General features: G+C 41.6%; 1 protein-coding gene across 7 annotated transcripts in view; it reads left to right on the top strand.

The window, feature by feature from the left end:
- The window catches only part of LOC148891807 (zinc finger protein 521-like), a 177,098-nt gene that overhangs the window by 17,557 nt on the left and 144,563 nt on the right, over window positions 1-14,978 (top strand). For 5 of the 7 annotated variants that reach the window (XM_089008424.1, XM_089008423.1, XM_089008420.1 and 2 more), the window contains 2 exons: window positions 1,201-1,263; window positions 14,097-14,300. In XM_089008424.1, coding sequence (XP_088864550.1) covers window positions 1,201-1,263; window positions 14,097-14,300 — 267 coding nt within the window. The remainder of the gene's footprint in view (window positions 1-1,200; window positions 1,264-14,096; window positions 14,301-14,978) is intronic. The other 2 variants (XM_089008422.1, XM_089008421.1) reach the window with 1 other exon arrangement.

The raw sequence follows: 14,978 nt of genomic DNA, 5'->3' as shown, positions 1-14,978 counted from the left end.
ACAGCCGTCTTCGGGCATGAGGGGCGGGACACCCTGAATTGGTTGCCAGCCAATCGCAGGGCATTTAAAATAGTATTTATTTATTCATTCATTCATTCAATTTCCGATGCGCTTAATACTTACTAAGGTTGTGGATAGGCGTCGCCTATTGCAGCCGTTGTTGGGCAGTACGCAGGGGATACTCTGAATTGGTTGCCAGCTAATCACAGGGCACACAGTGACAAACAACCGTGCGTGCTCACACTTACACGTAGGAACAATATGGAACGTTCACTCAGCCTGCCATGCATGTTTTTGGAATGTGGGAGAAGTACCCGGAGAAAACCCACGCTGGCCCGGTGAGGACATGCAAACTCCTCACAGCAAGGCCACGACCTCTGCACTGTGACGTTGACACGCTAACTAACGGACCACCGGGCCGCCTACAATTATTTATAACAAGCTAAAAAGAAAATAAAGTTCAAATAGGAGATTCCACGGGTTCCAAACTGTGAATGTGGAAGTTCATGATATAAAACAAAATCATGCCTGAGGAAAAACTAACAAACTCGTAAACAGAGACAGGTGTGCCTTTCATAACACATAAGGTTACTATTTTGAAGTTCCATTTCTTTTGTCGTGGGGGCACAGTACGATGCCTACAACAAAAGAATAACACCTCGGAAGTGGATGTAACCAACTTTGACATCAAATGAGGGTCTCGAAAATATCATCCTGCGGTAGGCAAATGGCCCCTGGGCCGTGAATTCGACACCATCATTCGAATGAGTGCCGATCAACTATTCTGCGTGGTGTGCCTGAAAGAGGGAAAAGGCGCTTCACAGAGATTCCTGCTTGTTTTTTGGCAAGTCAGCATTCCTTCAAGTCGTTGGCGTCTGAGGCACCTTCTTAGCAAAGTCGCTCATCCCTGTGTAGGCGACGTTTCACCGGCCGTGTCCTTTATTAATAGATGCTACTTCCATGGTGGCTCTTTGCGTTGTTGCCAATAAAACTCACCCCTTAGCCTTGCATGGACTCCAAGTCTTAGGTTGAGCTGCGGAAAATAGGCCAAATATCCCAGCAGTTTTCCCCCTCTCTGCCACTTTTTATGTGATTTAAAAAGAAGTGGGTATTTTCAAAGTTGTTTTCTCGAATGTTAACCATATCTTTCCTTGACCCACCCCCACCCCCCACTCCCTTCTCTCTCTCTATTTTTGGCAGTAGAAGACAATGTGACAGAGGAGCTACAACCTCACAGTCCTAGACACACCGCCATTCCAAGCGGTAATGCGCCATTTCATATTTAGTAATTTTCTTCTGGATGATGTGTGCATGTATGTGTGTGTGTGTGTGTGCGTGTGTGTGTTTTGCGTTTTGGGTCCACAAGGTTATACATTTCCTGTTGTTGAGGTTTTTATTGAGTAACCTTACTGACGAATGAGTTATTCTCATAAATTGATGGCTTCACTCTGTGTAAAATCTAATTTATCTGTACTATTTCTCTTACTCCAAAGAAATTGAGTTGAATTTACTCTGTTATTTAATTGTTGTATTGATTTAATTTGGAAAATGATTTTTAAAGTGCAACTAATTGATGAAATAAAATTGAGTAAGTACAACAGAAGAAATAATAAATAAACTAATAATAAATAAACTATGAAATAAATAAATAAATAAATAAATAAATAAATAAATAAATTAATGCATAAATAAATAGGAGTAGATTCGAGGGATTATTTTTACACACTGGTAATTGCACAACTGCATTCTAATACAGTAAAGTCTCGTTATATCGATATTCAAGGGAGTCCGAAAAAATATCAATATAACCGGGACTATCGATATATCCGACCCTGTTTGCATGTAATTTTCTCAGTGCTGCATAGAAATAGTATCGATATAACCGGGACTATCGATATATCCGATATCGATATAACGAGACTTTACTGCATCTAATTTATAACAAATTATTTTCTTACCGACTGTTTTTTAGGTGTTCAATTACCTGACTTGTTTTCGTCGTATAGTGACACTCTGACGAAGGCGAAAATATACGGCGAAACATGTCAGGTAATTGAACACCTAAAAAAACACTCTGTAAGAAAATAATCTGTTATAAATTAGATATCAAGTAGACAGGATGAGCTAAATACAACTGTGCATTCTAATATCTTTTTTTGTCCTCGTAATGTAGAAACATTTTTTATGTGAATTTTCTACCTTAAATTATTATTTTGTTCATCATACAAACATTTTCTTCCTGTAATATTTTTTATGTTTCCTGTATTTCTGATGATATGGTGTTGTTCTCATAAGATTTTTCTCGTCTGATAAAATTTGATTCCCCCTCAGACTTCATGCTTGAAAACGCGAGATTTTATTTATTGTTATGTTGTGGTTTCATTCCACTGCCCGTTTTGACATTGTTTTCTTCATATTTAGGAACATAACTCATTCACTGCCAGACACGTGCAAAAATGTGTCCACTCCAGTGTCAAGGTTTTTGTCATTGTCACTCGAATTCCAGGACCAGCAGAATATTGAGTTTTAGGACGACATAAACATTCAATGCAGCTTAAGAAACCTTTGACTCTCTTCTTTCATGAGAAAAAAAAAGAGTTATTTCATAAATAACTGGAGTTGATCCTTTCTCGGTGCTTTCTCTGTGATAATTGTATCTAGTTCATCAATTGTGATCTGTTTAGCTGGGTTGATAGCGTTTTGCATCAAGTGTACAGACGACTTGTGCGGGTTAATTGTGGAGCCTGGTTGATGGGATATTTAAAGGACAAACGACATCACTTTTTTTTCGTAACATCAGAAAAACGTTTTATAGCATCTAAAATACCCAAAACACGCAGTATGATATTTTTATTCAAATGCAAAACACCAATAAAAATGACTTAAAGTTTCCAAAATCTGCAAAAAATTGAGCTGCGAATTGGGCATTTTTAGAAAGTCCCACCCCCCAGTTCGTAACGTCACGCCAAGATGTCTTGCATTGCTGGAGAATCAAAACAATGGCTTCAGATTCGGAGAATATGCTTTCTCGTGACACATTTAGTTATGAATATGATTCAAATAGTTCTGAAGAGGAAAGCATACATGTTTGCAATCGATTAAATAATTTATTCCGTGCCACTTTGAGGCAACATTGGGGGGAAATGTATCACCAAAAAAGAGGCAGAAAAGGGCGACCAAGCTCCGTGTGAGGAATTAATCAGCCCGTTTCTACAGGCTGATAAATTCCTTACATGGAGCTTGGTCGCCCTCTTTTGGCTGTTTTTCGTGCAACACGAGGTTTTCAGACCAAACAAGTACAGCAAAATGCATTGACGTGATGGAAGGACTGCTACAATGTGTCCTTTTTTTGGTCAGGGGCGGGCGTTCCTCCAGTGACATCACGTACGGACTCGTCACCAACTCAAAAACAAGACTTTCCGAAACATTCAGTGCTAGTCTTAAAACGTAAAATATAGCTATATGCGGTGGAATCTTTGTAGAATACGCTCAGTAGAAGTAATTTGAAGCCATTTTACAAATTATGGACACAACTTGTCCGGAGACGTCGGTTGTCCTTTAACCTTCCAGTCTACACTCTGCTTTTGAACTATCAAAGTTGAAATGGGTCCAAATTTCACTGTTTTCTATCAATTTTCTCACCATTTTACTTGTCTTTTCCCCTTTTCGTGTGTGTGTGTTTTCTCTCTCTGTCTGCCTGTCTGTTTAATGTTTAACACCCCCCCCCCCCAGACTGCTGGGTTCTTGACCAATCACGTGGCTTTAACCGAAGACGCCATTTAGTTTTTTGGAGAACGGCCTCACTTTCTCTCTGTCTATAACCCGATCCCCCACTGCTTCGTTCTTGAACAATCATGGGGCTTTAACCGACGACTGGGGGCGGGGAAAAGAGGACAAAAAAAAGTCAGCTGCTAATTCCTTGTTTGGAGAACGGGCTCATTTATGAACGACACATCACTCACTGTGGCAGATCCGTGTGTATCCCGAAAAATAGTTTGAATGCCAAGGTAAAATTTTCATAAATGTAACGTTCGTAAACGGAAAACTTCGTAAGCCAAAGGGTGCATAAACCAAGGTCCCACTGTAAATACATATTGGTTTATATAGTGCTTTAACAACAACTAAGCTGGAACAAAGCGCTAACATGGAAAAAAGGGAAATGCTGCCCCCTTATGGAAGGGAAAAAAACATTGCCAGAAGTCTGGCCAGCCCTTTATCGGCACCCAAGCAAGAAAAAGCAAAACCCGAACTAATCCGGGAATGGCGCTCAACATCATATTTTCCATTCACAAATAAATTTGTGAATGGCAGTGAATGAGTTAATGTACGTTTGTTTTATCTTTGATTGATTCCGCTTTCATGATCATTTCACTGATTTACCAGACATTTTTTAAACATGGGAATTGCAGAAACCTTTTTGTCCTTAATACATCTGAGCATTTTTCTAGAGAACATTTTGAAATGGAGGGAAAGTTGTCACAACTGAAGATTTGTGTCTAACTGAGCATCAAGTTTCACTGATTCTTTTTCTCCTGCAGTTTCTTATTTGACCTTTCAAGCTGACAATAAAATGACCTAAATGTCAACAGAAGAATATTTGTATGCTACTGTGCTAATTTATATTGACAGATATTAGCGGGCTGTTTTATGTGATGAATTGTCTCTCGGTCCACTGTAACCCTGACTTGTCAAGGCCTCCCGTCATTGTGCCCGATTGCAAGACTCCCTCAGACACACGCGTCTGTATGAGTGGGAAACAGGCCGCTGTGTGATCGATATCTGCTTGCAGAGAATTTCGCAATTATTTCTCACTTTTCCTCATTTCACTTGTGAATACTTTTTTTCGGTCAAGAGAACTATCACTGACACATGTCCTAACGACTATTGCTCATTTGAACTTTTAATATATTTCTTATACTCATAGTACCGCGGTACATCTGCTTATGAGCGTCTCATCGTACGAAATTGTCAAGTTATTAAACGGCTCAACAGGAAAATAAAACAAAAGCAAATGGCCTTGGACTGGTTCGTGACAAAAGGCAAACACCCTTCTGAGGTGGAACCCCTCTCCCGGCAAATTAGCGTTTTCATGTTTATTATGTTTGTTAAAGTCATTATAAGTGCCTTGCATGCTGGGTCCGAGAGGACAGTAATTTCATCTGTGCTGTATGTCATGCATATTAGCATATTTGACAATAAAGCTGACTTTGACTTTGCCATGAACTAAAGAGAACAAAAACAGCAAGGGCACAGTTAAATGTAAAACAATTAAATCAATCATAACTTTAAAAAATTCTTCATTCTGTGTCTATTTTACAGAACAACTCATTTGTTGTGCAATAATCTAATTGTAACATGTACAGTATTTGTTGCATATTTTGATGCATTTTTGAGCTTTAGATAACACGTATACCTGCATTTTTATGGTCTTGGAACAGATAGGGCATTATCAGGGGAAATGCATCTCGACTTGAAATTTCTTCCAGAACCAATACATTTTATCAGTAGAGGTCCTACTATAACATGATTATTTTATTTGTTTCTAAACAAAAACTTGCCAAAACACTATAACTTCTGAAAAAAACCCCGAAACATTTATTGACATTAAAAAAAAAAGTCCCGTCATTTTTGCAAGGTTTCCAACTTCTTCTTTTTCTTCTTCTCAAGCATAGTTCTTAATCGTCCTTGGTTCTACTTTTGATGATGCGGTTACAATATCCATTGCAACCCCCCCCCCCCCCAACACGTTTAATGATTAATCAGAGCCATCTCTAAAAAGACCCCCGTGAGCGGTCTCTCGGCCTCTGCTTCCTGTTTCACAGGCAGGATGCTGGGCCAAATGCTCACAAAAGTTAGAATGATGGCATAATGCGGCACGTGACGACAAAGCTGAGATTTAATGAGGCTTTTTGGTAGCATGGTGAGCAAGGCTTAAGATGCTGCTGCTGGCTGTGTGTAATTATGTCTGACACTCTTTCTGCCCCTGTATACTGCACATGTCTATTTTAGTTCCCTTGATTTCTGGAATCACATCTTAAAAGCGGCCCGGTGGCGTTGGATCGACGCTATGGTGGGGCTCACCTGAGTTCAGCAGTGACATGACAACTTGCCGGTAGTCTTCTCCGGTTTGCCAAATGACGATTCTGTTATGGATCTCTGTTTTTATTTATTTATTTGTTTTTTATTTTATTTTTTTGATGCTTCACTACACTCACAGCAGGGCTCTGCGCTCTTTCTGCCGACCTATCAGACAAGAAAGAAAGGCAATGTTGAAATCGTGTTTCTCATTCAACCACTTTGATTTTCACTCTTATCTTACGAGGTCTCATACAAAACCCACTCAGTTGCAGCCTTTTGGAAACTGACTCAAATATTAGCCTGAAACACCAGTTGCACCAATGCCTCTCTTGATTTGACGGACAATCAAAAGTCTCAGGGAGTCAACCATTTTGTTTGGAAGCATCCATTTTGAGCAAAGCCAATGACTTCAGACTTGACAAACCCTTACAAATAAATTTTCTTGCCTCCACTGTCTCACATTTGTGGTGCATGTTGTCAAATAAGTATAATAATCATAATTTGATAATATGATAATTTCATGGATTTTCCTGTTAAAAATAGTGACTGTAAGGGTTTTGAGTTAAATTTTACTTTCTAATAAATAAATAAGCAAAATAAAGCTGACATTGAAACTGAATATATGCATTACATTCTCCATTATAAGCGTTGGTTAACAATGCGTGGCGCGAGGAAGTGTGACCGACCAATCAAGTATCACTACATGATGTGGGGGTGTACCAAAGTTTTGGGATCTTTAAGTAATGAAGTGCTGCCAAGCATGTGAAGGTTATTCAATCTTAATGTCCTACTCTTCCTGACAGCCCTCTCTATTTTGCCCCCTACCCCACCCTTACCCTACACTCTGATAAAGCCGCACGCTCACCTTTGATCAAGCACGCCGACATGTGTCGACAGAAGCCGCTCGCTGGTTAAAATAAATTCTTAATTTGAACTTGTTGGTCGTGGGCTGGTTTCACATGGGGAAGGAGGAAGCCAGGGTGGGGCATCACAGGATCATGATCTCCCCGAAGTGATGGGGAAATAAGGACAGGCGCTTGAGCGGGTAATTATGTTTGCAACGGGTGCACAAAGCAGCTCAAAAGCCCTGACGGAGCCTCGCTTTATCCACGGGCATGATGAGTTAAAACCATCTGCAGTTTCTTTGACTTTTTCTTTTGCTGTCACATTTCACTGTAGTAGGTAAAGATATATTTCGGTCTTCCGTTAGCCTCTTAGCTATTAGCTGCTGTCTCTATAAATTCACATATTATTTGGCTTACTTGCCGTAGTGAAAAATTAATCCAATGGCCATCGTGCATTGGATACATTGAATTTGCATGTGCCGTTTTAAAACAATTATCTTTCTCTCTGGCAAAAATGCCGCCATGCACAATGTATGCCACCATTTGTGTCACACTCACATTTATTCACTAAATTTGCAATATTATCCATTCTTTCAGAAGGTTTATCCCAGAGTGCTACACCATAAACTGAAGACATATCTGTTGATGCGCTCTGTTGTTTTACCTCTGGTCTGGGCTCTGTTCTTTTACCTCTTTATCATGCCAAAACTTTCATCCTATGTCTCCAAGTGTACCCTTGGATACCCCCACTCGTTTATATTATTGAATATTTCTTCACTTAAATATTTATAAGCCTTTAACTAATATTCTCCTCTGCGCTCCATTAGCTCCACCAGGGACCTGAGGTCCGTAGCAGGGGCTCCCACTGTACTGCACACCCTGCCCCCCTACAATGCTCTGCCCATACTGAGACAGGTGGTGAAAGGGAGAGGGAGGAGGTTGCTAAAATATAAAACGGAAATATGACAGTGGTGATGTGATTAATTGAGGTGATGAGACAAAGAAATTCTTTGAATGGATAATATGTGTATGAGCAATTCTGGGTTAGACCTCATCCTTGCGTTATTTTGTATGTGTGTGTGTTTATTCCCTGGGGTGGTATTATAAACAGTCATCCCTATCCAGTGAGAGGAGTGATCACATTAGTCATCTGACGCGTGAGACTTCACAATGTAGGACATTACAACGTACCATCAAATGCATTTGAACGTACCTTAAATTCTGTTTTAATGTATTTGCCAGTGAAAACAATGTCAATTTTCTTGGCAGGTTCATGCTTGTGTAGATTTTTCTGTTTCTATTGTGATCATTTTCAGGGCCTGTGTTTAGCCGTGACCTTGACTAATTTTGCACATTTTATTTTGTTTGCTCAGTTTGATAGCCAGTGCTGATGAAAAACTGGCTAACGTGCATCAACAGAGGACTTTTGTGAGCCAAACTATTCAGACTTGTATTTGTCAGGCAAGCTCAAGTACAGTTGAGGTCAATATTAAAATTAGACTTAATATAAGGGCTGTTTACGCTAGGATGAAAGGAAAGGTATATAAAACTGTGGTGAGACCAGCCATGATGTTTGGACTGGAGAGATAGTGTTGATAATGTTGATGTTTTTCGGGGGTGACCAGGTTAGATAGGATCAGGAATGAGTATATCAGAGGGACAACTCATATTAGAGGCTTTGGAGAGAAAGTCAGAGAGGTAAACTGGGATGGTTTGGACAAGTTTAGATGTGAGAGATTGAATGTATTGGGAGAAAGATGCTGAATCTTGAACAGCCAGGCAGGAGTCCAAGATGAAGACCAAAAAGAACATTTATGGATGTTGTGAAAGAGGACATGAAGGTAGGTGGTGAGAGAGAAAAATGCACAAAACCGGGTGAGATGGAGGATACTGGTTCACTGTGGCGACCCCTGACAGTAGCCAAAATGGAACTGTATAGTGCCACTTAGCAGTTTTTTTTGACGACGATACTAGTGCAGCGTGTTCTACCGGAAACAAATTCCTTGTGTGTTCTACATACTTGGCAATAAAGATGATTCTGATTCTGATTCTGAAGGGAAAAGCCTAAAGGAAAAGAAGCAAGGGGACTTGGTATAAGGGCTGTCCGGTAGCCCGCTGGTCCTGGCGTGAGCCTCACAGACCAAAAGTGCAGGGTTTTTTTTCCGGGTCTGGCCTTCCTGTGTGAAGTTTGCATGTTCCCCCAATGCTACCGTGGGTTTTCTCCAGGTACTCAATTTCCCTTACACATTACAAAAACATGTTTGGTAGGTTAATAGAATACTCGAAATGTCCTTAAATGTGAGTGTGATTGGCTGGCCACAAGTTCAGGGTGTCCCCAACTACTACCAGAAGACAGCTGGTATAGTCTCCAGCACGCAATTCCCACAATTCTTATGAGAATAACCGGATCAGAAAATGGATGTATGGATGAAGTATACTTCTGATTGCGTGGGCTTCTTGATTAATCATGACTTGAGAAGGTTATATTAAACGGTGCAAGTACTTTTTTGCTAAAAGACACCCATTTTATAGATTATTCAAGATTTTCAGGTCTGGATTTGTTGTTGACGACAGCAAGATCAAAATCGAAACTCACAATGTTAAGAAACGGAGAAAGAGAGAATCGCTCAATTCAGGACTACTATGACTCACTCTGAAATCCTTCCGACCAGTGTTCATTCCCCCAAATAATTTCTCACTGGGCGTGATGATCATCTGACTTTGGGTATATCGGAATCTGGATCAGTGTTCGATATGGCTTCCTTCTATCCCTTTGCACCTTGGCAAGTTCATTAAAAACATTTTTGTAGGACCCAATGTTACTTGCCTCGCATGTCGGTGCAAGCGTCTGCCAGCGCGTTGGGCGGCACTATTGATCTGCTGTCCGGCCCGCAGAGATGTCCTGATCTGATGGATTACTGTAAAGGCCAATGTGCACAGGAACCTCAAGTATTGACGTGGCTCTTTAATCTCCAGTTTGGACGTGACCTCATCTTGCCCCAAACCACCTCTCCTCACAAAAGCTCTCCCCCATATATTTTCCATTTCCCCCTACTACTGCCAACATGTTGCATCCATTGTGGCATCTGAAAGGACCCTTTGGTCTATCTGCTTGTTATGGGATAGCGAGCTACAGCAAACCAATAAATAAAAACCTTGTAAGAAATTCATCAACAAGTAGCAATTTCAACGCTCGTCACAAGCTTACAATTATAATAATGTTGCTGCCACAGTGAGCATTTTAGCTGGGCCAGCCAGAAACCCTTTCTCTTGTTTTGTCATGTCATTCTATAATGGTTTCAAGTATCAATGTGTAATAATTGGACTATGAAGTAATTCCTGGTATTAGGCAGGTAACTATCATAAAAATGGTGACTTTGGATTACGTTATGTTTTAGTCTGTAATATTGCCGGTTATTAGTTAACATGACGCATGACCACCCATTTCTTATAACGGGATGTCATGATGCTAAAAGAAATGTTAAATAATTTTGTGTGTTCTGGATTTTGGATGGGAGAAAGGTGCACATTTCTCCCCATCCAAAACAGTAGAGTTGGGCGACCACTAATTGATTTAGACTGATTGAGAAGGTGATTGCAACCACCTGGGAATGGCCAATTGCCGCTGGGACCTGATTGGCCAGAAGCTCAGGTGAAGCACCTTTAAAGCCAGCCTGAGCCAGTCTCTTGGAGGAGGAAGAAGAGGGACAAAGGACAAGCTGGAGAGCGGTGTTACCTGTGGTCTGTTGAAAGCTGATATCAACTTCAAATAAAGAAAACTCACAATACCCTTCCTGCATCTAGCTGAGTGAACTTTTATCCTCTTTCCACCTGCTTGCTGTCTCGCCGCACGACAATTGGTGGCAGTGGTGGGATCGTGTCACCCTGCATGAAGAAGGTGGGATCGTTACGCCTTGCTGAAGTGGAAAAGATAGAAGGAAGCCGAGATGGAGAAGGTGGGACGAGGAAGAAGTTGTGTAGCACGGGCCAATCAAACTGGACTGAAGAGTTCTGAAGGGGATCAAGGAAACCAGAAGCTTGAGTTGCCCCAAGAAGATGCCGTTCTTCTTTTCCATGAGGCGTCTGACAGTTGCCAAGCCAAGGATGGAACTGAGCAGAGTGAGATGGAACCAGTGGTGAAGCCTAAGACTCAGACAAGAGGTGATGTTGATTGAACAGATCTAGAGATCAGATGCACCCAACAAGTAAGAATGGACATTTGACAGTCGATCTAGTTAACATTATCCTCCTCTGGGACCGCAGCCCAGGGCGCTGACTCTCGAACATCCAGGCCAACGAACCTTCCTCCCGCACAAGAAACTCCCAAGTCTGGTTACCTAACATGCCCAACCTCCACAGTTTCATCATCTAAGACAAGCTGCAATTCCAATGCTTTCTGAACCCAGAATTCCAGAAAGAAACGGAAGATGCAGAACGTCGGGAGCTGGAAGAGGATCTCCAGCGAGAATAACGGCAAGAATTTATCAGGGAGAGATTGGCACCCTGGACAGAAGGTGTTAATATTGTTGCATATGGGATCAAGTAAGCTACTGGCAAAGTGGCAGGGCCCATACGCTGTGACTAGGAGAATAGGACCTGTCACATATGACATTCTCTGCCCTGACAACAAATGTTATTGCTGATTATTTGACAAGAATGTCTGAACTCTGAGGAGAGGGGGTGAATGATGTCATGATGCTAAAAGAAATGTTAAATAATTTTGTGTGTTCTGGATTTTGGATGGGAGAAAGGTGCACATTTCTCCCCATCCAAAACAGTAGAGTTGGGCGACCACTAATTGATTTAGACTGATTGAGAAGGTGATTGCAACCACCTGGGAATGGCCAATTGCCGCTGGGACCTGATTGGCCAGAAGCTCAGGTGAAGCACCTTTAAAGCCAGCCTGAGCCAGTCTCTTGGAGGAGAAAGAAGAGGGACAAAGGACAAGCTGGAGAGCGGTGTTACCTGTGGTCTGTTGAAAGCTGATATCAACTTCAAATAAAGAAAACTCACAATACCCTTCCTGCATCTAGCTGAGTGAACTTTTATCCTCTTTCCACCTGCTTGCTGTCTCGCCGCACGACACGGACTCAGCAGTATATTCAGAGAAATTAGGGATTGGAAGCAGCATTCGGAGTCAACAAAATGAAAAAGCATTTCACAGGCATATGCTTGAAAAAACTTGCTAGTGCCTATTGTCATTCTGTGTCAAATGAGGTCTATATTGTGTGGCGTTTAGCCCCAAGAGCGACAAAGGCTTGCGTTTGTGAGGATTGGGTTGGGATTTTCATTTTCATGAAACACCTTCCGCTCTCTTCTGCATGATCCCACTGGGGACCACAGGGCTGATATTTTTAGAGGGCATATTTAGTGTGCGGGGAAGGAAGGACAATGGAGGGTGTGATGTGGCATCAATACTTTGCTGCGAGTTTTGTCAATAAAGGGAAAAAAAACCTGAGTGGCCTTGATGAGTTGTGTGTAGTGGAGAGCACTGTTTCCGTAAACAGTGTCCTTCCATTCAAATAAATGCACAGTCTGTTATTGTTACAATCTGGTTGGCGACGGGTAGCGCTGTCGGCCCTGCCTGCACCTGCACAGCTGTTGGTCGTTCCGATCAGTGGCAGACTGATGTTTTAGATTGTGTTCCTGCTGACGTTATTTGACTGACTTCACGATTTGCTAGGTGGTGATGGTGGTGGATCCCAAAATAAGCAGGCAGGAGGGAGCAGCAGGTAGTATTGACAAATTGTATTAAAATAAAGTCAGCAGGAACAAAATCTAAAACATCAAAGTCAACCGAACAGAAAAGTACAAAGTATCAAAGAAAACCATGAGTATAACTGCCAAGATGAGACAAACCTGACAGGGTGAAGCAAAAACATTCACAGTTCAATGACCCGACACCGAATGGTCGTGCCAGGAGTCCTTTTAATATATATTGAAAGGCACACACGCAAAAACACATGTTTATATATTAATATCCGTGGATAGGGTTTTTGCTGGAATTAGTTTTCTTTTTTTATGTAAAAAATTGTCCTTTTTTGTAATCACACTCACGTTTAATAAATTCATTTGGTGAAAAAAAAGCGTTTTTTTATTTTACATTTTTGTTATTTGCTTTTTGTGAATTATAATAACATCGATGCACAATGTACATTTGTTTGGGAGTCATCGCTTTTGACAATAGTCACTGTGTCATGGAAAAATGGAGCTTCTTTCTTCATGTTCTCCAGGCATCCATGGTGGAGGTTTAAAATGGCTACCAATTTAGTACATGAGCTCCTTCGCCCCACAGGGCCTCAGTCAGAGTGGCGATGATTGTAAGTGTGGGTTTTTAATCAGCCTTATTGTGGAGTGTATTGGTCACAGCAGGGGAGGGCGAGAAGCACAGCTCGCTGCCCCCTCATAAAGTGCATGTTCTCCCGCACAAGGATTTCGGCTTCTTAGTGTTGTCTTGTGGCAAATTTGTGATTAAAAAGTGGGACGTCTGTGGTCAGCCTTTCGACTTTCAGATACACAATGCCAACCAGAGACAAAGGTATGGACGGATTGAAGGATATTGATGTGCGCGACACACTGCTGCCTGCAAGCCAGGTTGAATAATTTAGGGTAGTGTGTCATGACGACAGTGGAACACATACTCACACACACGCACACACACAGACACGCACACGTAGCAGTTTTGTGTGTTTTTGTGCTGTTGTGAGCTGGAATGTCTGCTTAATATGTTTTGTCTCTTGACTCATGCAGTCCTACTGCATGCTCTTCTAATTTTTTGGTCCAGTCCAGCCAAACGCTGCAGTCCAGGATTTATTAAGTACACTTATTCCCTTCAGTCGGCTTTCATATCCTGAAGTTTTGCTGGGGCGAAGCAGGGCAAACATGGCATATAACCATTTCTAATAACAAAAGTGTATGTGTGTGCGTGTGTGTGCGTGTGTGTGTGCGCCTTTCACTTACTCCACATTTTTGCGATAGTACTAGTGGTTGAGTTACAAGGTTTTAAGTGAACAAGCATTTTGATTACACTTTTTATTATTGTTTTTTACTCGTTTTTTATTATTAAATTCAAGCTTCTGTAATCTAGAGTATTGCTGCCCAAAGGATAACAGTGGGTCACTCGTTTTTGTTTCACCTTCCTCGCTGACTGTGTCATTTCTCGTGGCTGCCCAGATCCAGAGTGCGCCCCCGAGAGGGTGTCGGAGGACGCGGAGAGCGGGCGTCTGAGGAAGAAGAGGCTGCTCTCTCCCGAGGAAGTCGAAGAGGGAGAGGAGGAAGACGTGGAGCCGGCACTGCACAGCTGCGACAGCTGCCGGCAGGTGTTCGAATCGCTGAGCGATCTCACCGAACACAAGATTAATCAATGCCAGCTGACAGGTAAACAACGCTCAGCCCGCCGCGCCTGCCCGCCACTCTGCCATTCACTTGTTCACTCTCGCCGGAGAATACGCTGTCGCTGCGCCGAGAGGCAGCCCCATGCCAGACTGTCGCTTTGGCTCGCCCTGGCACACATTAGTCATGTTTGCTGCACATCAATACCTACAGATGCCATGTACAAATAGACTGTCCTTGTGCTCCTCGACTGCAGGCTAATGAGAGTGCAATGAGTATGTTGTCAATGTACCAAAAGTACCTTTCACATTAGAATCGAGACGGTACCTATATCTTGTACTTTTGATCAAATTCAAATTGACATTGTGATAAAGAAATATGTAATTTTCTAATCAAATAAAAAACTGGCAATATATATACCAATTATACCAAATATAAATAGGGGGGCATGTCCCATTAGAGCTAAATTAATTGGTTCTAAGATAAGGAAGAGCAATTGATTTATTATGTTTGCTTTATTGGTCAGGGGTCTATGTGTGGGTATGCACTTTAAAGGACAACAGACGGCTCCGGACAAGTTGTGTCCATAATTTGTAAAATCACTTCAAATGACTTCTACTGAGCGTATTTGACAAAGATTCCACCGCATATAGCTATATTTTACATTTTAAGACTCGCGCTGAATATTCAGGAAGTCTTGTTTTTGAGTTGGTGACGATACCT

This window comes from Hippocampus bargibanti, linkage group LG11 (genome assembly GCF_051943395.1).
Source record: "Hippocampus bargibanti isolate YZ-2025 linkage group LG11, ASM5194339v1, whole genome shotgun sequence".
NCBI lineage: Eukaryota > Metazoa > Chordata > Actinopteri > Syngnathiformes > Syngnathidae > Hippocampus > Hippocampus bargibanti.
The sequence above is the reverse complement of the archived record's forward strand: the minus strand, read 5'-3'. Positions and strand labels throughout refer to the sequence as shown.